The sequence below is a fragment of the Syngnathus typhle genome, linkage group LG9, assembly GCF_033458585.1.
Source record: "Syngnathus typhle isolate RoL2023-S1 ecotype Sweden linkage group LG9, RoL_Styp_1.0, whole genome shotgun sequence".
NCBI classification, from domain to species: domain Eukaryota; kingdom Metazoa; phylum Chordata; class Actinopteri; order Syngnathiformes; family Syngnathidae; genus Syngnathus; species Syngnathus typhle.
This window is the reverse complement of record NC_083746.1, coordinates 3,666,114-3,689,656: the sequence shown is the minus strand read 5'-3', so window position 1 is coordinate 3,689,656 and position 23,543 is coordinate 3,666,114. Positions and strand designations below refer to the sequence as shown.

At 42.6% G+C, this 23,543-nt stretch overlaps 1 protein-coding gene across 1 annotated transcript in view; it reads right to left on the bottom strand.

Moving 5' to 3' along the window:
* Positions 1 to 22,995, bottom strand: part of klf12b (Kruppel like factor 12b) — a 35,484-nt gene extending 12,489 nt beyond the window's left edge. The window contains exons 1-3 of the mRNA XM_061287128.1: positions 22,743 to 22,995; positions 6,703 to 6,785; positions 1,436 to 1,961 (exon numbers count right to left, since the gene is read on the bottom strand). Of these exons, the coding sequence (XP_061143112.1) occupies positions 1,436 to 1,961; positions 6,703 to 6,768 (592 nt within the window). The 5' untranslated portion in view covers positions 6,769 to 6,785; positions 22,743 to 22,995. The remainder of the gene's footprint in view (positions 1 to 1,435; positions 1,962 to 6,702; positions 6,786 to 22,742) is intronic.
* Between the last annotated feature and the right edge of the window lie 548 nt (positions 22,996 to 23,543).

The window sequence follows — 23,543 nt, the reverse complement described above, 5'->3', positions numbered from 1 at the left end:
GATAAACTTGTTTTTTTTGCAACACTTATTTTCTACAGGCATGAAGTAATCATATCACGGCAAGCTGTCATCACACCTCATTTTAGCCAACATCAACGGCTTGGTGCGTTTTTCTTCTATCACACCACATTTCAATAGTCATTAAAGTTGAGATTGTATTCTTTCATGTGTTACTTCTACCAGTGGTTAACTTATTAATGCACTTGTACGGGAGTCAGCAATGTTGAAATGTTACATAAAACATTCCCTCCGCAGTTAATTTAAGATTTTAAGATGACAGCAGTTTAAACCAAAGCTACTTCCAATTGGAACATTTTCAAAATTTAAACAAATCAGAGGTCAACCAGTGTGCCAGAATAAAATGTGATCACTGCAAGATGCTGATGAGAATGTCAATCAATCAAATATCAGCATTCTTATCATTTGGTTTTTTTTTTCATTTTGAAAGCTTAAACTGTCGACTGGTCGCTACTGCATTAAAAGTAATTTTTTTGTGTCAACTTCACTTTGTGTATGTGTGAGTGCCACCCATCTTCAATATGCATCCACACCCTGTTATACAAGTCTTGATTTTCCTGTCCTATTTTTTCTCCCACAGAAATTCACAAGTATCTCTGAGGATGACCCCACCCAGAACTAATTACACAGCCCTGCTTGTGTACTCGTATGTAGGCTACGTTCACGGGTAAGAAGCCTAAATGTCCATCCTTGCAGGATGTGACCAGAAGCAACCTCTTTTAGAAAAATGAACACTCGCTCTGTGTATGGCGAGGGGGGTGGACAAGAGCAGCCAGTGTAGGTTGCCTCCCGTGGTTGGCAGTAAAAGCCCCACCCAAAAAGCGAGAAGCAGTCACACCCTGCATGACATTGTAAGTGCTACGGATGTTTGCTGCTTCGCTAGTGCTACCTGGAATAAAAGGCAACAAACAACACCTAATAACTTGTTCACCTCCGAAGGGAAGCATCTCCTCTAGAGCGGAACACGGACAAAACCTTTTCCCAAAAGGTTTAATGCTTTTAAATGCATATTTTGTGGCATTCTTTACCCCAAATTTCTCAGTTTAAAAATTAAACAAATACTGAAGGGCAAAGTATTTTAAAAGCGTCAAATGTTATAGTATATTCAATTAATATATTTGTTAAAAATTAAATATATTCAGTATGGATTCCTGGAATTATTTGTCCGATTAATCGGTAATCGTTTTTTGTCTCATCGGCCTCAAAACTTTCATATTGGTCAGGCCCTTCAAATTACCATGGCAAAAATTCAAGAAGACAAGTCCTCACTAAATTTCAGACAGAACTGAGTTTAAATGAGTTTTGTCAGAAAAGTCTGCAACCTAAGACACACAAGAAATACTATTTTCAATAGGCCTTCTTGTAAAGGTTTGACTTATTTGTTCTGGCACGTATGTTTTCAGTGCACTGGTCTCACCTTTTCCGTGGCTCTTGGCGTCGTCCAGCAGAGGTAGCATGATGGCGTTGTTGAGGCTGGAGGGTGAACGCACGGCCGTGGTGTACATGAGCGGCAGCGACTGGACCACCACCGGGATGCGGTGTACGCGCCCACCCAGCTTTCCGGCGCCCTGCAGGCCCAGCGGGCTGGACGGAGGCGGCGGCACCGAGTGCAGGATGTGCAAATATGGCTGACCTCTCATCCCGGGCGCCACCAGAGGGCCCGGCGAGAGCACCGACGACGCCGAGGTGATAACCGACGGCGAGGACGAAGAGGACGACGACGACAGAGAGGATGGAGAGAAGGCGGATCGCAGCGGCGAGGAGGATGACGTAGTGGTGGAGGATAATGAGGGGCGGTGCTTGTTGATTGACAGGTCCACCGGCTCAGTCTGCGTGTGGAAGTGCAGGTCGTGGGCGAGCAAGTCTTCAGGAGGTTCGGGTTTCACTCTGCTGAGGAAGAAGGGAACGCCGTCCATCGCAGAATAAGGCCGCACTTTGGGGGACTGTGGAGGAACAGATGCATTTTTCTTTAAATATTTGAGTCTTGATGTCTTAGCTTTGAAAAACAATAGTTGTGGGATGGTTGGATGGATGGATGGATGGATGGACGGACGGACGGACGGACGGACGATAAGTTGAAGATAAGTTGACAGTTGAGACTGACAAAGAGGTCACAAGAAAAGAAGAAGAGCTCGATTTCCTGGTAAAATTCAACGGTTATGTGGTGCACCAAATTAAAATTTTTGGTTTACAAAATAAAAAGCATTCTTTTGGCTGAATTCATTAAATTCTTAGAAGTTTGGGGATTTGTTCAAATTCGTGACTGTTTCAAAGAAGCCTTAAACTGCTCTGTTAATATTCTGAGTATGCACAAAATAAGGACACTATGGAAAGAAGTAGAGTGGTTGTTTAAAATGTTAATTCTCCCACTGTCCTTTGTCTCTTAAAATAAACCTTATTCTCAATATGACTTTGGGCAATTCATGCCACTTTTGACCACAGCTAATACAAGCATTCATTGTTGCCGGTACAGTCAAACACCCGACTATTCATGGAAGATAGCAACCAGGCCATCCCACGAATAGCGAAGCTCCACATATATTTCTTTTTTAAAAACACAAATCATTCTGTAAAAAGTATATAAACACAGAAAATTTGACAAAATGGAAATAATAAAGCTCCAAAAATATTTTTTTAAAAAAACATTGAAAATAAATTCTCAAATATGTCAGTGCGGGTGCCGAGGCGCAAATATGCGAGGGGTCAACTGTGTTTCAAAAATGATTTACCAAAAATGATTATCTTGCTATGTGCAAAAATTTCTGAGGATATCAGCTTTTAAAATAATTTGCATTCTAACAGAAATGATGAATTGTGATTGGACATTTCAAAATTGCTAGTATTCATTTAACAACTTTGAATATTGTTTTTAAGGTAAAACCTATTAAAAATATATATATTATTAGACCCTACGGTGAAAACTGCACCACTAGTATAAGTATAGTAGCTATAAAATCAATAATATCTTGACCATGACAAGTTTACTGATGAGTTGTCAGAGGGGCATCATTGAGCCTCAGTATGGACATATTTCAAAAATGATAGAATTCTTGCTCCAACTTTGTCCAAACCGCTAAGGAACATTTGACGACGTAATAAAGATAATGTCACTCAGCACTTGTAACCTTTCATCATCTCCTCTCTTTCCCTCCCTGCGTTGTTCCGCCTCTCGTTTCCTCCTGTTTTCCATCACTCCCCCCTAGTAATGTCCCTCTGTGTATTGCCTCCCCCCCCCCAGCCCCCTTTAAATCTCCTTTGTGGAAAAGACGGATCATATGGGCTCAATTTCCTGCCCGTCTCCCCTCTCGTTCTCTCTCAGCTCCGCTGTAAGAGAGGCGCTCCGATGTGACCCTGAACGCATCACAAACTTGTTTACCCACAAACCTTGGGTATTTCAAGTGATCTTTGTCCACAGCGCGTCACGTGTGGCAGGGGTTCCACAAGTCATGATCCGAACAGTAAGGCCTTTCACAGGCCCATCGGGGAGGGAGCTCATTCGGCACAATTTTTCTTTTCTTTTAACTAATTGTACGTGTAAAGCTTATTAAATCTAGAAGGAAAAGCTAGCCATGAAAAATGTGCCCCGCTATGGCTTTTCACCCCCACTTCACATTTTATTCTGCTTATGTAATGCTGGCTGCGAGTAGTGAATTTAGTTTTTTTTTTTTCTTCCAAGTACCGCGTGTTCGCTGTTCTTTTTTTTATTTTTGTAGTAGCTTACTATTTATACACCAAGCTTGTATACTCAGCCTACAGGAAATGTTACCAGCTCATGAATAGAATCAAAACGCTTGTTTACACTATAACGCCCTCGTCAGTGAAAAACAAACCCCGCTACCATACTTGACGGGTTCACCTCAGGTTTCGCGGCGTTGGGTCAAGGTTTATGGCGTGGGGTTATGGTCCGCCACCCACTAAGCATTTTCACCAAAAACAAATATTGCCCATATGACCTTTAAACGCAACCACCCAACCAGCATTCTGGAGCATCTCTAATTCAAAATCAATGATTATAATTAGTCGTACTATTACAACAGTATCTGTCGTCCTTATGAACGGACTTTTTATCGTCATTTCGTTTCAAATTGTTGGAGGTGATAAGGAACAGGAACATTGTCATATAGATTATGTACAGTATATATATTAAGAAATAAATTTGAACTGTCAGGGGTGGAGCTACAAGTGGGCAAGGGGTGACCATAGCCATGACAAATCCCAAGAACCCTACGTAGCTAAAAAGTTCTGCCACAGGGCAAATATTTCAAAAATCATAAGTAAATCACAAATTTTCTCTCGTTTACTGACAAGGAAAGTTGATAGGATTCACTTTGTTTAAGACAAGCGTCAATAATCCAGGATCAATTGATATAGGCCTATAGGCACAACTGCTCCAGCCAGCATTACTGAACAGTATTCTGCTGAACAAGTGACTGGTCGGGACAATAAGATATCAGTAACTTGGAAGAAAAGACTAAAAAGACTAATCAATTAATTTAACCTTCAGAAATATCTTTTGTCCAATGACTTTTATATCAACCAAGAGAAATGGAAAATATGAAACCACCTGCACTCTCATTATGACGGACACAACCACCACTTCTCTCCCGCACACACACATAAAGATGCACTCGATCCGCCTACCCGCCACGGTGCTGGTGCCATTGTCTTTAATAGGCGATACTAGTTAGCAGGTCACATTTTCCAGCCTCTTTTGGGGGGAAGGGTCTAACAAGGCAGGCCATATTTCCAGCTTTGGCTCCCTGCCACCCAAATGAAGACCACATTTTTTGTCACGGCCTGTCTGCCCTGCAACGGGGAGGCGCAGTCATTTGGGGCGGGAGATTGGATCTCGGCGCACTTCAAAGCTGCTTGGGGTTGCATCCAGATTGACATCGCTGCACGAATGGAGGGTGACTTCAGAGGAGTTCAAAAGCCTTGAGGCGCGGTGGTGAGCAAAACAGCCAGAAAAACCCGGAGAGGAACCACCTGCTGCCTCACTTAAGTGCTCAGATGAGATTTCTTATCAGCAAGTGGTACCTACTGTTTGCGACCAAACAGTTCCTCAAGACCTAAGATAACCCATCTGGCTACAAGGATCTAGTGTTCTTCCCATGCAACATGCACTCATGAATGGAATAAGCTCTGCTTCATTTTGACTACGAGACTCTTAAGTGATGCTTAACTAAAATCATGCATTCGTGGCTTTCATAGGAATCGGCTTTTTCGACAGAGACACAGCAAAATATCCACATTGGAGTCGTAGCATAACATCTTGAGATCGGGAAATTCTAATATAGGAGCAACTGGTGTGATGTATACACAACACATGGTCATCTAAAAATAAGCCTCTAATGATCACCTGTAGGTTTCATAGCATCCGTAAGTTCATTAGTATCACTTTGGATTCTGACAAATAACCCTGCCATGACTAGCTCAAGGGCGGAACCGATCTTTTGAACCACAGGAATGAAGATGAGGTGAGTCGCAATAAACTCGAGTCGGACTGCCACAAACCTTGACAACTTGGGGAGGCTGGCTTATGAAATTAAAAGATTAAAGTACTTAATAGCTTCCCAAAAATATATTGGGGTTCTGTTGGAAATATTTTGGCTTTGTTTAGCTCATGATCAGAGGAGCCTTCTAAATGGACATTATAGGTTCAATTCCAATTTTTGCAATGTGAGATATTTGACAATTTGCACTATTCTTCCACGTGACTCAACTTGGGCTTTGCCCACCTGCAACATTTCTTTGATAAAATATAATTTACAAGAAAAAGATTATTATAAGTCATTTTTTGAGCATATATAAAGGTTGCTCGATCACTGATCCGATTTTAAATCAAAAGGAATTGAACAATAATGCATCATTATTACAGAAACGTGGTGACCTGCACATGTGACGCACACACACGCGCGCACGCACACAAACACGCACACACTCACACAGCTGTGGCAGCAACACAAAGCCTCTGTAGCCTAGCAACAGCTTCTCCATAACAAGACCACTTTATTTATAGGTATGCTGGACCAGAGAGCTCTGATACGCTACAAGGGCCATGCTAAGCCTGCGTGAATTAACATCGTTATAAACCCGACCCAACTAATAGCAAACTCGCTTTTAGAGACAATGGCGCCCGGCAGGAGTTTAGCGAGTGGCTCCAATTGCGTCAGTGATTCATACTTGGCGATAGAAGGCGTGACGGGAGAGTGTGGGGGGGAGTTGAGGAAGAGATGGAGCTGTGATAGTGTTCTTCGGAGGAAGAGGAGGATTGTGTTTGCGTGGATGTGTGCGCGCAAGAGGAAGATTATTCATGTGTTTGGAAGACAGAAGGGCAAGGGGAGGATCAATGGGGGAATGTAAAGATGCGAAGAGATACTGTAGTAGATTCAGAGTTTCTCATGTGACCCAGCCTCCCTGATGACAATCCCCCCCAACTAGCCCCGAAAACCACCTCCTCCTTGCTAATGCATTCCTGTCCCAGCTGTGGCTCTCCTTCTCTTCCTCCTCGCTACCATGCTCTCCGACCACTCCTCATAGCCCCCACGCTCGCTGTCTGGCTCACTTGCTCAAGCCTGGGAGTGATTATCTGCCCATTGCCGGGAGGGGGAACGAAGGAGAGGAAAGCAGGAGGGGGGTGGTGAGGGAAATGGGGAATCGTCTGGAAAACAACTGCTCGCTTACCCCTTGTTGCGATTCCAGGGGCTCGGCTTTGACTCGGACTGCAGGCATTCCGTCAAGCATTAACATCCTGTCTCTTCGGCGGCCTGTGAAGGGACAAAACGGAGGCGTATGCATGTTAAGTTAGATCCTGCGTAGAAGTAAACACATCTGTCTGTCACAAACAACTGGGAGTTAATTTCTGACCCTAAAAGGGTACGATCCGGACCAGCATTTCCTAAACTGAACCCACTGCTGATGTAGGAGTTCACTTATCTGATTGCCGTGGATATTACACGGGATCACAATCCTCGCCCTGTTCATATCCAACCTGTAACAGGATTTCAACCAATCCAGGTAGTTCTTCTGACTGAGGAGCAACCGCGACTACGTACAGACAATCTAGAAAAGATTGGTTGGATGGATGGATGGATGGATGGATGGATGGATGGATGGATGGATGGATGGATGGATGGATGGATGGATGGATGGATGGATGGATGGATGGATGGATGGATGGATGGATGGATGGATGGATGGATGGATGGATGGATGGATCCATCCAAAATATGTAAGGAAAAAATATTCACTTTCCTGACATGATTGATTAAAAAAATACACACACAATGAATCATTACAATAAAAAATATCCCAGAAGCATTGCGGCTTGTCAAAATGCACTTCAGCAAATTCCAGTCTCATCAGTCTCAAGTTATTTCTGTGATGATTGTGGCTTTTTCACACTTAAACAATGGGGTACCATCAATTTTGCTTGCACCCTGTGTGGAAAGAAAAGAACACTGTAACCGCTGAAAGAAACAGCAGGCTCCGTTATGTTCTGGGGCTGCTTTACTAAATCTAGCACAGGGTGTCTTGAACCTGGGCTGGGTCTAAAGAAATCTCAAGACTATCTTGGCATTCTGGAGTGAAAAGATGGTGCAATAAACTTTTACTTTTCTGTACGGGCTAATTTCATCAGTTTGTTCTTAAGGGTAATTCTGTTGGACCATTAAATAAGAGAATGAATTTTATTGGTCAATTTGCAGTATGTATTTACATTATATTTGAAGTTATTTTAGTGATCAATTTGATTTTTTCTATCGTCATTAAGGATCTGGAGGCCAATTATGACTGTTAACGTTATATGACTAGGTAATTAATGCTAATAAATTTGCATTTCCTAACTATAATATATGCCAAACGTACAGAAGAAGCTACTTATTAAAATTATTCAGTGTTTTATATAAAACATGAAAACTTAATATGGAAAAAACATTTGAGGTTAGAATTTTGGGTAGATCCTTCGACAACTGTTTCAGTTCATCATTTGGGCTTCAGCATAAGGGGCAGCAATCAAGGTCAAATACCATGTTGCCATTACCTACAAGATTTTAATTCTAATTCTCACCTTGATGAACAAATTATAAAACATTGATGGAATAAAAACATTAAGAAAAACACTAATAAAAAAATGACCTTTAGTTTTAGAAGGGCTGAACTAGACTACTGTGCACCATAGGACTAATAAATGGACTCCAACCAAACCATTTGTGCAATTTCCAAGGCTCAAAATATTTCCAGCTACTATAGGTCACAGAGCTGTAAAGGTTCATACCGGTAGTTCAAAAAGAAAACTTTTGAGTGACAAATGAATGGCCGTCAGGGGTCCAATGATATACTTTTAATTCTGGCACTGATCAAACACAGACATGAATTAGTATGAGCTGAGTCATTATGCTGTTTTAATAAAGACATTGGGCTGCCTGATGGGCTGCCGCAGGCCTATTCGTCTTTCAATGATGAACAATAACAGGCTTGTATAAGTAGTTACTCAACAGTTGTTGCGACACCATCGCTAGGTCACGGTTCCACATGTCATTCAGGCAAAAAAAAAAAAAATGCTGCAAATGCACAGCAAACAAACAGACATGTGCAAGCAAACGTTCTGCCGCCCCCAGAGTGAGCACTCAGCCTCTGTCTGGAGGCCTGTAAATGGTGCTGCTGTAAAAGCAATGAAGCCGATAACAAAACGTATATTCCACATCCCCCTCAGCCGGAGACGACCTTAGGTAGCAAGCCCTCTTATTATTCTAACAGAATTGTATAATACAAACATGGCAAGTCACTTCCACGTGGTAACGCTGTTACTCCATCATATCCGTTACTCCGTCAAGTCCGCCTTTGTATTGACTCAAGAGGTGGACAAATAAACACAATCAATCCTTCCTCTTTGATACTTTCCTAACCTTATTGAATGGGACCATTATTTAAGATGAACATGATAGTATTTTGCATGTCTTCCCAGTAAATATTTACAATTGCGGAGAAACTCCATGAATAATGCCCCAAGGTAAATAAATATATTGGGCTTTGGTACCATTTATTTATAAAACTTTGCCAGTCTAGTTGGATTTGGTTTGCTTTTGGTAGAATTAACAGTAAATCCTGAGGTCTCGAATACGTCTCCACCACAGAATCTGTAGACAGGTATCAGCGAGGCTCGTTCCCTTTTGTCTAAGAACTCATTTGAAGTGTTTTGTCCTCATTCCATTCATGAACTAGTTACACTGGGATGTCTAATCAATGAACGGAAGCAAATAGCCGAACCGTCCGCAGGAAGCCGCACCTAAACGAATTGTATGAAGAAGTGTTTCACCAATGAACAGGTCCACCAGATCTGACCAAAATGATCTGAGTCCAAATTCTCTGTGGCAAGAGATAGTAAGGCACCCTTTTCGGGCAACTGAAACCATTAATTTAGCCAGAAACAAAGGGCCGATTAAATGCTAGCTACCGTCCACTACTTCTCCAGCGCAAGGATAATCCTGCGGGTGTATGTGTGCGATGGAGGTAGCGCGATAGAGGGGAGGGAGGATTTACTCCTTCTCAATCTGCAGCCTCCACTTCCAATCCCCTCCCCACACACCCACACACACACATATATACCTCCCTCTCAGGTCTAAGTCCCTCAGGTACCCTGGCTGTGCTGCTATTGTATTGTTGTCCAGCATGTCCTTCGGCTTCGGGTCTTGGTAGGCCCAGATAGCGTTGCCATGGTAACTGTTTGAGCGGGTGGAGCAGCAGCCAGAGTCCTGCCTTGAGCCATGTGTTGAAGAGAATAAGCAAAGGGAGCGTGGCAGCAAAAAAACTAAATGGCTCGTTTTCTCTGATAATAACGGCATCGCAAAAGATGAGCTCTTTTAATGTATTCATGTCAGCCAATGAATGAAAATGCAAGGTAAGACAGGAAAGAGCCACTCTATCCATCTGTAGTCTCGCTAATCCAGCGCTGTGTGTATACCCTCATAATGAACTGGCCTGCAGCGAGCCATTCATGGGAAATCAATGGCCAGTGCACGCCGCTGCTTGCGACAGCAATGACCAAAGTGCAAACAACGGCGAGGGAGGCCTCACGCCGAGTAACGAGCTAATGGAGGGGGGTCAGGTCGAAATACTTTGACCGACTGCTCCGCCGCAGGTCCGGCGAAGTCGTTCCTTTGCTTAAAGTCGTCAAACGATGCATTCGAGAGGTTTTGTCAGGGAATTCGCCGCGCGAGCGACCATGAACTGCTGTCTGTCCATCAGCAATGCGCTCTGTGTGTGCGAGATAGCGGATGGGTGGGGGATGTGGTGTGGGGGCGGTGGTGCAAGGTAGATTAAGATCACCTTTCCATTTGCTGCGCTCTGAAATAAAATGGCCATCCCAGGTGTGTGGGGGAGTCAGACGCAGTGAGGGGGCCAAGTCAGTGGAGTGTTGAGGCATTTCATTTCTGCTTCCAACAAGCTAAATCCCTTGAGAAAAAGTTGACTGAAGTTTTAGCAGGCAAAAATACTTTAAAAAAAAAAAAAGGAAAAACAACAACTCTAAAACCACATACAGTACACCAGTCATCGAGAAAGGGTTTTTACAAAGTCTTGGTTCTGAAGAGGATGGGAAAAAAAATTTAATGGATGAAGGATTACGATCAGGGTAGAACTATTGGTTTCAAGGTGTCAAACTCAAGGCCCGGGGGCCAGATACGGCCCGCCACATCATTTTATGTGGCCGGCGAAGACAAATTGTGCATCAAATTTGTGTGTCATTACTAGAATTCCAAATTGTCTTCACTTTTAATATCTTTTTTTTTTAGATTTGATCAGTTTTTTACTCGTCTGATTTGAAAACGAGTTATTTGTCAATTTGTTTTGAAGCTTTTACTGTATATAATATGAGGTGCTCATACATTTATTTGGGTTGACAGTCATAATGGCCCTCGGAAAGAAGCTATGACTAAAATGGGGCCCGTGAAAAAAATGAATTTGACACCCCTGGTTTAGCTCAAACCTCACATTGACCGGTGACTTGATTAACGTGCGGATACGGTAACCTACAATGTTCCCGTAACCAGAATCCCACCCAGCATTTATTCTCCTTTTCCTTTTACACTAGCGAAGCGAGGTATTGCAGTGTGCAGTCACATAACAACACAGCATCAGATTATTAGATGACACCCATTCCAGTGTCAACAACAACGGTGCGGCAGAAGTGAGCGTCAAATGAAACTGTAACAACTCTCATACTAGCTCAGCTGCCATGAAAATCCAGTCAACCGTGTTGCCCTAATTTTGAGTGGTTTGTACACAACAGGACCACAGAAAGAAGGCGAACAAATTCCAGCTTTGTGTGATTACTACCAATACCTCCTCTGAAAGTGGGACATTTCTGGATTGACTTTTCCCCCACTTCTGTCTTGTTGATGTTTTCTACAGAGGAGGCCAATCACACAACTACCCATTCATCGTCATTCAAGTTTGTAAGCGGCCTGGACCCTAACGTCGGGCGATTGGCAAAGTACGGTCTCGACTGCGACCCAATCGCGGCAGGAACATGACATCATGAACTGAATATCGAAGGTGAAAGCTGTGGTCGTCTGAAGACAAACTATCGCCCTAAAAGCCAACAAGACTTTTCTGTCTGGTTCGTGGCATTGTTAGCTTTAGCATCCATGTGATACTGGTTTACAGAGAACACTTTGGATAAAATGAACAGCAGATTTGCTCTAAGCTTCGTCTGATTGCTTTGATAAGCAGAAAAGACCAGACGTGTGTGTGTCGGTTGCACACCCTTCTGTGTTATCTCAACACGAGCGGGTGAAAGAACCCATCCGGATTATCTCCTGGCTAGCACAAGACTATTTCTTCAGGTGAAAGTTAAGCTTGAATCAATTTATTGAAGCAGATGTAATAAATTGCCACTTTGCCTGCCCTTTCCTTCCATGCGCATCTCCTAGTCCGAAACAGACTGTGCCACCCAGCCTCCATCATGCTTTGTTTCCATGTCGAGTGCCCCGGGGCGGCCGGCTACATCTGTGTCGCAGAGGCCGGACCTGCTGCCATTGGCCCTTCATGCAAGGGAGGTCAAGAGGAGTGATGAGGCAAGGAAGTGGCCAATGAATTATCTGGGGTACATAAAGGGAGTTGATAGCGAGATGGAAGAGGCGAGCTCGAGGGTGAGATGGTTGAGCAGCACAGGGAGGAGGAAAAGGAGGGAGGCAGAAAAGCCAGAGAGGGTAGAGAGGGGATATGGACCACAGCCAAGGCCCGGTCGAGCGCAAAGCACACAGTGCAAGAATGCCAACAGACCCTCCCCTCCCCTCTGCCTTCCACTGGGTCCTCCACCATAGCAGAGAGCGAGTGGGGAGAATGAGATGTTAAAAAGCTTCCTATTTGGATTGGTGCAAACATCTAAAAAGAGCCCAAATGATTTCCTGTGGACACCCCCCTGAATGTGACACAGTCATAATGGGCCTAGCAGCTCACTCCTACACTAGTTCTGTTCGGCAACACTTGGAAATCTGCTTGATTTAGTGATTTAGACACAATGGAGGCTAATGATGAAGGCAATAAAGCACCGTTTGACTGGATGATGGCGCCTTCATGTGTTTCAGGGCTCGAGTTGGAGTCCATTACAGTAGCCGGGTCAAAAGGAAGTGCACGGAAGCAAACAAAGGGACGATGTGATCAAATCTACTTTAACCTTCAACCCTTTGCGTGTATGCAAGGTGGTTCAGATCATTGCGTTTGCTCAGTTTAGCAATCCCGATTGCAACTGATCTTCAAACATCATTGTTTTTCCTTCTTTCTCTTTTCCCTTTTTTTGAATGACACCCAAAGCATAATGCTTGATATTTTCAAGTTCAAAGCTCAGTCTGGTATCCTTATTTTATCTTTTCATCCACTACAATTTCAAGACTAATTTAGTTCCTTATTGGTAGGGTAAAACCAGCATTGATTTTAAACGCTATCCTTATAATTGACAAACCTCACAAAACACACCAGTGTTCATGCTAATCAGGCAAACATCCCTTGAAAAGTTGATTTAAATTGACTTTTCAACCCTGAAAAACAAACGCTGGCCTATTATTAAATAAAAATCTGGCGTTTATTACAGAGATGGACAAAATAACTTCTTTAAATTATTATTATTTAATAAAAAATGATAGAGCTCAGTGAATGATTTCACAATTTCCATTTCATAAGCCTTATTTTGCTCTTTTTTTTCCAATTGATTGCAAATTTACAGCTTACAAATTCAACACATGAACGCCCACAGGTAAAAAGGGTTCACAATAATACAAATATGGGCAAAACTTTGTCTAATTATATTGTATATCTATTTAGTGTGACATAAAACCCTTTTGAAGGAACCAAAATGTTATTCACATAATACGCTGTATGGCTTTTGAATAAATGCTTGCGAGAACAAGTTTGACCTATTGTTTCTCTTGACAAGACTCAAGAGAAAAACACAATGCAGGATCATTTTACTTAACCACCAGGCAAGAATGTGCCAGACTCACATGCTCATGGGTATGACTTGCAGGCGTTAGCTTGGTCACAAAGAGAGAAGATCATTGACACACAACAGACAGACAAGACCAATGTTACCAAACTGAAAGCAGTCTAACATTGTAAAATTTGACACTCTTGAAGGTCTTTTTTTTTTTTTTTTTCTGGGAACATATAATGATTATTTATCAGCATTTTCCAAAGATTTCTTTTGTAAACGCATTTTGTTATTTTGCAGCCCCCTGAGATATTCATGGTCTCTTAATTTACTCTTTGTTAACGTGGAAAACAAACTCAGTTATCAACTCATAATAATCTTTTTGGATATACAATTCAACTAAAATGATGGAAGAACACGCATTACTGAGCACCTTGGAGGAAACTGTGTCCATTTGTAGTTGATACAGATCAACATATGCACAAGCCCCTTGGAAGTTCCCATATTCTGCTGTATTGGCCTTGATTCATGGCTATTTCTGTCAGGGGGGGGATCCTGTGTCACTAATGTGAGGGAGGGTGGAGGGGGAAGTGAAGTTACCGGATGCAGCTGAAGTTGACCGCTTTGACAAACAAACGCAAAATGTCAAAATAACACGGCAATGCAAAAGAATGAATACGGGTGAGTTGATCGGAACCATGCAAGCGCCGCACTATCAGGTGATAAAAGACCACTTCGACGGAAGTCCCCCCCCACGATAGAGATAATAATTAGCTTGGGGCGTATCGCTGCTTCCCTTCCCATCTGGCAAACACTAAAGCGTGGAATTTCATTAGAGGCAAAACAACCAAATTATAATTTCGCTTTTCAGAAGGGTGTCTTCTGGGCTTCAAATGTTGTGACTTACAACTAACCAATCAATACACACTTCATTAGGTAAGTCTACTGAGAATATAATACATTTTTTAAAATCTGCCTTTAGAACAGTAATGAAGCTACAAATATCCTTGACTGCCTAAGGTGGAAATGAACAATTATTCCATCTAACACATTGTAAACATCTCTTCGTGTCAGTTCTAAACTCCTGCTTCCATGTCATGGTTATATTGAGCAGGATAACGCTGAGCGAATAAACAAGGTCTAAGCTCATTGCAACCAATTAGCGCACTACGATGTTTTTCCCTCAATTGTTTTCAGAGACGATCAATTATCCGTATAATTGCCTTTGAGGTTTGCAGTGGAGTAAAATTGAAAGTAGTGCTGAAAGACCAAAGTTAGGCCATGGAGCTCATCAAAATACTAGAAATGGAACTGTTGTGATCCGTGAGCATATGAAAACCATGTGTCGGAACATTTCGCTGAATTGGCTACAGAAATAAAACGAACATAGGAATAAAAAAAGCACCTGCATTTCATTTCATCAGCCATGTCTAAATACGCCAGGGGGGGAAATCATTCATAAATCTTCAGGGTTTCTTGTCTCTGCAAAAGTTCTCGACCTCTACAAAAACCACATCGTTCCCTTGAGAGGCTGCTCGGTCTGACAAATAAAACTCGAAAAAACTTTAAGGGGCTGTTTGGTTTTGTCTGCGCTTCCATCTGCCTGTCAGGCTCCCTTCCTGAGTGGAATAAAATAAAATAAAATAAAATAAAATAAAATAAAATAAAATAAAATAAAATAAAATAAAATAAAATAAAATAAAATAAAATAAAATAAAATAAAATAAAATAAAATAAAATAAAATAAAATAAAATAAAATAAAATAAAATAAAATAAAATAAAATAAAATAAAATAAAATAAAATAAAATAAAATAACATAAAATAACATAAAATAACATAAAATAAAATAAAATAAAATAAAATAAAATAAAATAAAATAAAATAAAATAAAATAAAAATGTGTATAGATTAGAATTGCTGGTATACTAGTGGATTCTATAATGTGCAACGGTTATGGCGACGAGAACAAAACGAGCAAGAATAGGCAGCGTCATTGTATACCTAAGCCACACATTGCTCAACGTGATCAAATGGCTGCTGCTCTAGTCTGGCTACTGTGCAGGAACACCAACTCAAGCAAACACACCTTGTTTGTGACCTTTGCCTACACCCACCTATCTTTGGCTTCGAGACACACTCGCGCATAAATCCACGCAACCGTCTCGCTCATGAAAGCAGAAGAATAGAAGCCCATTCAGCACACGAGCTGCCACCTACAGCCACCCACAGTGTGCGCTAATTCACACTCACATTGCTCCTGCTCCAGAGAAGAGTGTGACATCCTCTTGCATCATGCGCCTCAAAAATGCTGCAGAGGAACAGCGACTATACAAGCTACGACCGTGACAGCTCTAACGTGAGGTGGCGTTACTCGAGGCTGACAAGTCAAAGCGATTTGTGACAGAGTTCCAGACACTTTTGTTCACAATTGACAATCACTTTTGATGAAACCATGAGAAAGAAGTTAAATACTCCACTGGAATGATTGAATCCCCACCCGGCCATAACAGCCCAGAGTAAAAAAAACAGGTAGGAGGGCATGAGTGTGGACAAATGGTCACAACCCCTGTAAAAAAAAGGGACAAATCTTCTCGCCATAGTTTCATGTAGGGAGGTGATGTGCCCACAGAGAATGGAGCCAGCTAGCTCCAGGGAGATCAAGAAGGGGAACACATTGCGACGACTTATCATCTCAAGAAGACAAAGCAGCGCCAAATCGCTGTCAGTGACAAAATGTGACTAGTGAAAACATCTGATGAAAGTTCACTTTTGACTTTTGGAACAAATTTATTTTCTCTGAGTTCTCCGGCATGCTGATTGTTTAAACGATAAATAACCGGTAAAACTAATTTTAGCATGTCAGGAAACACATATCGATAATCGTGTCACATTTGAGCATTTTTACTCCATTCCGATCAAACTCTGCAACCTTACATAGGCCTAATTGTCGGATGTCTCTAAAAGATGATCCAAAGTGATAATCTGCATTTCTGGTCTCTAATAACATGTTGTTCCCTAATAATCTAATTTGTTAAATTCAGCGCAATGAATTGGCAGCAATGACAGGAAATGCTTTATGAGTGATCCCTAAGATACGTTATTGTTCTTTTTAAGCTCCAAGTCAAAATGAAATATTTCTTATCTGGTGCCCTTACTCGGAGGTGCATTTGGGAGTACCAGCATGCTCACAATAACCTGCATGCCTCCCAACCACCACCCACATAACTCCCTTGCTTTATATGGAATGCCGCTTAAATTCACTCCTGCCCTAATGGGGGTTTCTCTCGGTAGCCTTTTATCCCTCCAGGCTGTGTGTTGCATGTGTACGCTGGTGCTCTAACATGTATTATACAGTATGTCTTAATGTGCATCAGCAAGTGTCCCTTCCCTCACCCCAACCCTTCTGACCCTGGATATGCCGTATGTACATACAATATCCATAATGGCTTGCCCACTGAGTGCATCATATCACACGTGCACTCGCACGCTCTCTAAAGACCGGCCGAGATGTTTTACTACATGTTTGCCATGTCGAGACATTGATGCACTGACTCGTTTCCAGGAATGTCGGTCAGCAACTCGCATCGAAACCCTTTAGTTTTACGGGCAACACCAACATTGCCTAATAGAGATGATAAAGGATACCGGCAAATCAGGGTACCATATTATACAAGGGTAAATAGAACAAAAATACTTTTAAAATTTGATTTTCGGGGAATGCATTATACACACGTGCGAAATAAAACTGAAAAAGGGGAGGTTACATTCGGGGTCTAGGCAAAGGAGTCTTGAAAAAGAAGGGGTCGTCTTATAATCGGGGTCGTCTTATATTCGGGCCAATACGGTATATAAGAGAATTTACGGTACTTCACATCAAGTAATTCCAGGTCAAGAATTATACCAATTTTTGGTTTCTACCAGTCTTGAGGTGGCATAACAGAAAGCTAATCAAGAACGTCGCAAAATGCATTGTCGCATCTGCCTCAATTTCCAGAGATTCAGTCATCAATTATGGTTCACTGTCTGACTCAACCTGCCACACCACTCATGTGAGATAACGCATAATCCATGTGTCTAATAATCACTGTTGTAATATGAAAAAGATCCAGTCATTTCAGTTATTCCAATAATATGATGGATGGAACGCAACAAGAGGGATTTTTTTACACAGTCAGGTTTGTGCAGCAGAGATATGTTAATTTGTGTTTCATGGATAATCAACAAATTTACAACCTGTGCAATTTAAAACTAGCCTCGCAAACACAAATTGCCATCTCGGACTTTCATTTAATCCTTTCACGTGCGCCGATCTCATGCAAAGGCAGAGCTGCTAATATTTTTCGTACATGCGCCCTAATTAGAACATTTTTAACGACACTCCGAAGCGTCAACTGTGCAGTTTTTCCCTTTTTTTTTTTTTTACCCACTCCAGCTTTTTAGCATCACTCAATAAAAGCCTCGCTGTGTTTACTTCAATTAGTCACCCAGTGACCATCAAGCGCTTCATTATTTTTCAGATTAATTTATTAATTTGTCATCCTTTGAGAGCATGTCGTGCCAAGCTCATACCTGGTGGAAGCCGTTCGCACCCGGGGAGTCACGGTCTGTGGCGGGAAGTCGTTTGTGTTGACGCCAAAGACCTTGTGGAATGCCAGCGCTAGCTAAATGGATTCCACATGTTGTTGACATAATTTCCTCCCCTTACAAGTTGACTCAGAGTGCCACACTGGCAGTATCTTTACACCCGCCCAACTCTGAGATCAAATTAAATCAGCACATTAACGGTTAAAAGCAGGAGGTCATTGTAGTCTTCTTAGCAACCCATATTTGGCCAGACAGTGAGAATCGTGGCCACAGATAGTCAGGCCCTACATTGGCATGCTTTTCCATCCTCGCCATGGAAACATGTGAAAGCAACCTTAAATCAGATGACGGGAGTAAAGCGTTCCTAAGCCAGTGGCTTCCCGTAAGGGTGTGACAACAGAAACAAGGTTGTTGTTTTTTTTGCAAAGAGATCTTGGCTCATTGAGTGGCGATTAAGGCACAATCAGAGTCTTCCTCAGCTGTGTTTAAAGGTCAGCGTGCTGATAATATGTTTCGGTGAAATACTTCAAGACGAGAAGTTTCCATTGACAAGCTGTAACCCCCCTGGTTACAATGCAAGTTTTTTATTTTTTTTAGTTGAGGGACAGCTCAGTGTTTAGACTATCTGCCGCAGCTTCGCAAGGCTGTTGCACAACACTTTCCGTGCTCGGCCGACAAAAGTCACATGCTGCGATCGCTCCGTGCGCACCCTTAACTCGATTTTGGTCAACAAACACGGGCTGGACACTGGGGTCGAAGGTTGAATCCACAAGAGGAAAACACAAAGAAGGAGGAGGGAACATTTTGTCACCATCTGAAAGGGTGAAGTCACAGCACAGGGAAGCTGGGTTGGTACATTCTCAGAAAAGAAATGTTTCTCTTGGTATAAAATGGCTTCGATATAGGTTGGAAGCTCAAAGTTACGGAAAGTTACAGGAAAACACTGAAAGATACACAATGATTAGCATGTACTGTTTCTGACAGTGTGAACTGTTATTTATTTATCTGTTGGAGTCAACATAGGAAAATGCCCAAACTTCTTCTCCCTTCCACATCAATTTTGTTGAATTCCAGCAACCACAAGTTTCAGAACACCACAAATGAGGAAAACGAAAGGACTTAGCTTTTTTGAGGGACTCCAGGTTGATTTGTTTAGACTTTTCTTCGACAACCATTAACAAAATTTGGTCAAGCAATTCAGGGCGCTGATCGAATTTCCATTTTTTCCATTAGAAGAAAATCAGTTTAAAGGTTGCCATTTTACGATAATATTAACCACTGTTAAACGAAAACACTATCAGAGTATTGAGAACAATTGACAATGACTACAGACAATGACTTGCATTGATAATAGGTAATGCTAACAGTTTAAGCTCATTCAAACATGTCATGACACAAAAATGAGGCTGGGAGTATAATTTTAAAAGTCTGCTTACTTTACTTTGTGTGTTCTCTCTGTTGCTCTTCTTTAAACACACAATTGCAAGGCTGGCCTTTCTTTTGGAATATTGGTCACAAATTAATTTGTACAACAATTTTAGAGCCACAAAAGGTTTGTTAAGTAAACTGACATCTTCAACTGTTTTTTTTTTTTTAATGTTTCCTCAACATTTAGCTTAAATTCCAAATTTCGTAAGTTGTACAGCCGTTTTAGAGGTTGCACCCTATGGGGTCAACATTTCTACTGATGTCCCACACATATGCACGTCAGAATTACAGATGTAAAGCTCATGTCCTCAAGTCGACATCACTCGCCTTTGGCTTGAAGTCATACCGAGAGCTGCAGTCTCTCTGCTAATCAATGTCTATAAACTCAATAGACCCCAAAGCGGAACAATCATCCAGCGGTTTGTCAATACAGCAGCAGTTAACCCGGCTGATTAAGGCTAATGCTAGGCATTTTGAACCGAGAGGACAGAACTTCCTGACGGACTGTGTCTGTCAGCAGGCAACCAATTTGTGTGTCAGACAAGGAGATGCCTTTTAGCGGTGGCTGATTAAATGTCCCGGGCAGACGAGTGTTGATAGACAGATAGAGTCTATCCATTGGTGATTGCCTTTTTAATTGAGTCCCCCACCACCATCAGAACCGCCACCTGAGCTGATTGCAATCGTAAGCCTGTGTACGGTATAAGGGGTGGGGGGGTGAGCCACAATTGGAGTGACCGTAAAGGCAGTCGGGGGGGGGGGGGGGGGGGGGATTACAACTGGAACTGTCACAAGGTTTACTACGTGAAGCAGTACAGTCGGCAGCAACCACTACAACATACCAGAAGTTTTTGGGCTAAACTAGACTATGATGGTGTCACCTTTCTTCATTGACATCCAAAAACACTTCAGAGTATTTAGTCAGTGAATGCACAATCACTTTATTCTTGAACTGACCTTCACCTTTGCACCTTTGTGGGTCACCGTCGCTGCTTTTCTGAGAATCTTAAGGCTCACATAGAGAGGAAATAGCACGTGTGTCGTGGCTCAGCTGACGGGAGCACATCGAATCGCCGCTAGACAAATCGCTACTTGGTGTCAAACTGCAGTGCAACTAATAGTAGGCTAGGATAACTCAAATATTAAAGACAGCTGTCTGTATGGTGCAGTGCAGTTCTACACCACTCTGCAGACTACAGATCAGAATTTGGTCGCACAACTCATCAGACTTTAACTGCTATCATCAGCATGTTGTACAATCTTGAGCATATTTCAAAAACAATTCCAAAGGGCTGTTAGCAAATATGCAAAGAGCGCAGACACCAGCATCGCCATACATCTTGTTATCTAAGATAAGGGACGTTATTTTGTTGTTTTTGTGAAGAAAAAAAAAAAGTGCGCCAAAGCACTGTGTGCTTTGCGTTAAGTCTTATTTTTGCAGTTATGAACAGTTAAGAATGATAAAATTGTACTTTTGAACATTACCAGGAGAGTTAATGAAGGTTTAATAATGGCGACAGCATTTTCCCCAAAACCTTTATTTAATATAGTAAAAATAGTTACAAAATAAAGGTTCACACAAGGATCTCAAAAAAACTCTCACATCAGAGCCGTAACAGCTTCCATCATTTATCCGTATTTGCCTCATCAGAACCTTGCAATGCCTGATCATGCAATCAGATGATTAGATGATGTCAACACCAACTTTGCGATGAAGAACAAAACAGTTTAACGGAAAACTGCTTTCAGCCTCGGGGTTCAGTCTCCTCGCATAGTAGAAGATACAGACAACATCTCGCCTTTGATTTTGCTCAAGGTCTTTGGTTTAGTCCGATACAGATTCACAAGGTTTTTGGGATACAAAAGGGTTTATTAGTCTGCGCAGCGTTTTAAGTACATGTCTTAATTAAGAAGACACGGTCAGCTATCGCCATAGGCTACTGTTTTTTTTGTGGTCGAAAACTCATACAAATATTTATTGTTGTTATGACTGAAAACAGCACGATCATCGGTAAAAGTATCTTCTGACTTACGTGCTGTACACATTTGAATTGTGTCACTACCATAGGAACGGAACTACTACACATCTGGTGATTTATAAAAAAAAAAAATCTGGTCAGCTATGTCCCCGCACGTTCCTTCTGTTATGATGGAGCATTACAATATTTGTTACGACGGACTTTTTTTCTTTCTCTGTTGTATTTGGCTGTTGTGCCAAATGTTATGGCCTGTGAGCGACCCTAACAGACCTCCAAGAGCGGATCCCGTCGCCCTTAATATGAAAATGTATTGAAGTAAGAGTTCAATTGGACACTAATTCGTTGAACATCAAGTGATCTGCAGGGGGTCTCATCCGCACACACACACGCGCACACACACGCAGCTGTCACACAGTTACAGTCACGGCGAGGGCCTCTCTCTGCAAACGTCGGGATAAAGTCACAGAGGTCAGCGCTCGGTTTCCACATCAAACCCCAGAGCAGAGGCCACCCTCCCACCTTTCGCCCGCCCACCAACGCCCCATCGCCTCCCCCCCTCACTCCCCCCTGCCTGCCCTCACTACGTTTACAAATGCCTTTGCTGTCAGATCTGACCACCTTCATCCCACCCCCCACTGTAATTGAAAATAACAGCCAAGGGCTACACCCCCCACCCCGCCCCTTTGGCCCAATGATGGTGTCCCCCCTCTCATGTCCTCTCCCTCTACTGGCCACCCTGACAGCTCCCCATCAATACCAATGACTATTACCCTACACTGCCGATGACATCCAAGACACCCAGCCCTGCAACAGTCCCCCTCCCTTACCCCCCCACCCCGCGTGTCCTTCCTCCCGCTACCCGAGCCGCCCTAATGTTTAACCCGTTGCTAACAGTCGCCGTCTCTAAGCTGCCACACAGCAGGCTCGGGTAGGCAAACAACACACACAAGCACACACACAAGCACAAACACATGCAAGGACACACACAAGCTCACACACAAGCTCACACACATACACACTGGGCACAGAACTCTTTCTGAGAAGGGGGCAAACTTTTCCACTGTGCTTCAACGCAAGTTTGGCGCAGCTTTAAAAGTCACCTCGCAAAAAGGCTGAATTTAAACTTCACATTCGAAACGTGCGGTGTCGCGGTGACACATAAGGTGAGCTGTCATCTCTCCTTGGGCAATGACAGCTGAAGCCATGCACACGCATAAGACAAATGAAGCGCACAACAACAATCACAACAACGGCAGCTCAAAGAGGAAGGAAGAGAAGAGGTAAAATGGTAAAGTGCACACAGACCTTGTGTCAGAAGCTTCAGAGCCGTGGAGACTGTTTTCCTTTCCACGGTCTCCTCTCCCTCTCCTCGTCTCCTCTGCTATCGTGAGTATGGACGTGTGTGAGAGTGTGTGTGCATGTGTGTTTGTGCGTGTGTGAATGTGTGAGTGTACGCGCAGCTCCCTCCCCTTCTGCCTCAGCTGCTGCACACAGGCAGGCAGCTCTCAGGAAATGAATGGGGAGCGCTGCACAGAGTTGTGTTGTACTTGCAAATGACTTAACCCCGCATCACATGATCCGCTCAAATGTAGGCTGGACCGGTGGGTGGAGGCTTTAGAAGCGCACACACATATACACACACAGTGTAGACAATATAGTCTAAGCTTCAACAGCATGCGTCGAATTACACAGGGGGGCCCCCCGACGAAGAATCGAGGGGGTCTGACGAATCCAACCCCGGTTGGCCGCCCTTCTTCCTGCAGAGAGCCAACGGCCTCAGGCAGGGCATCCTTGGGCGTTTCAAAAATGTTTATTTTAAAGAACCTGCAAAGTCACTAATCCTAGTGATTATACTGGGAAAATATGTTTTTGTTTCTTTTTGTGCATTTAAGTTTAAAGAAACAACATGCAGTAATTTTCCATATTGTTATCCAAATCATGTCAATGCAATCATAATGACATCCACCTATGAGTATGTGGAGGGAAAAATGGACTTTAAAAAGATTAGCTAAATTAATTATTATTATTATTATTATTATTATTATTATTATTATTAAGGGCGGCATGGTGGTGCACTGGTTTGCATGTCCGCCTCACAGTTAGGAG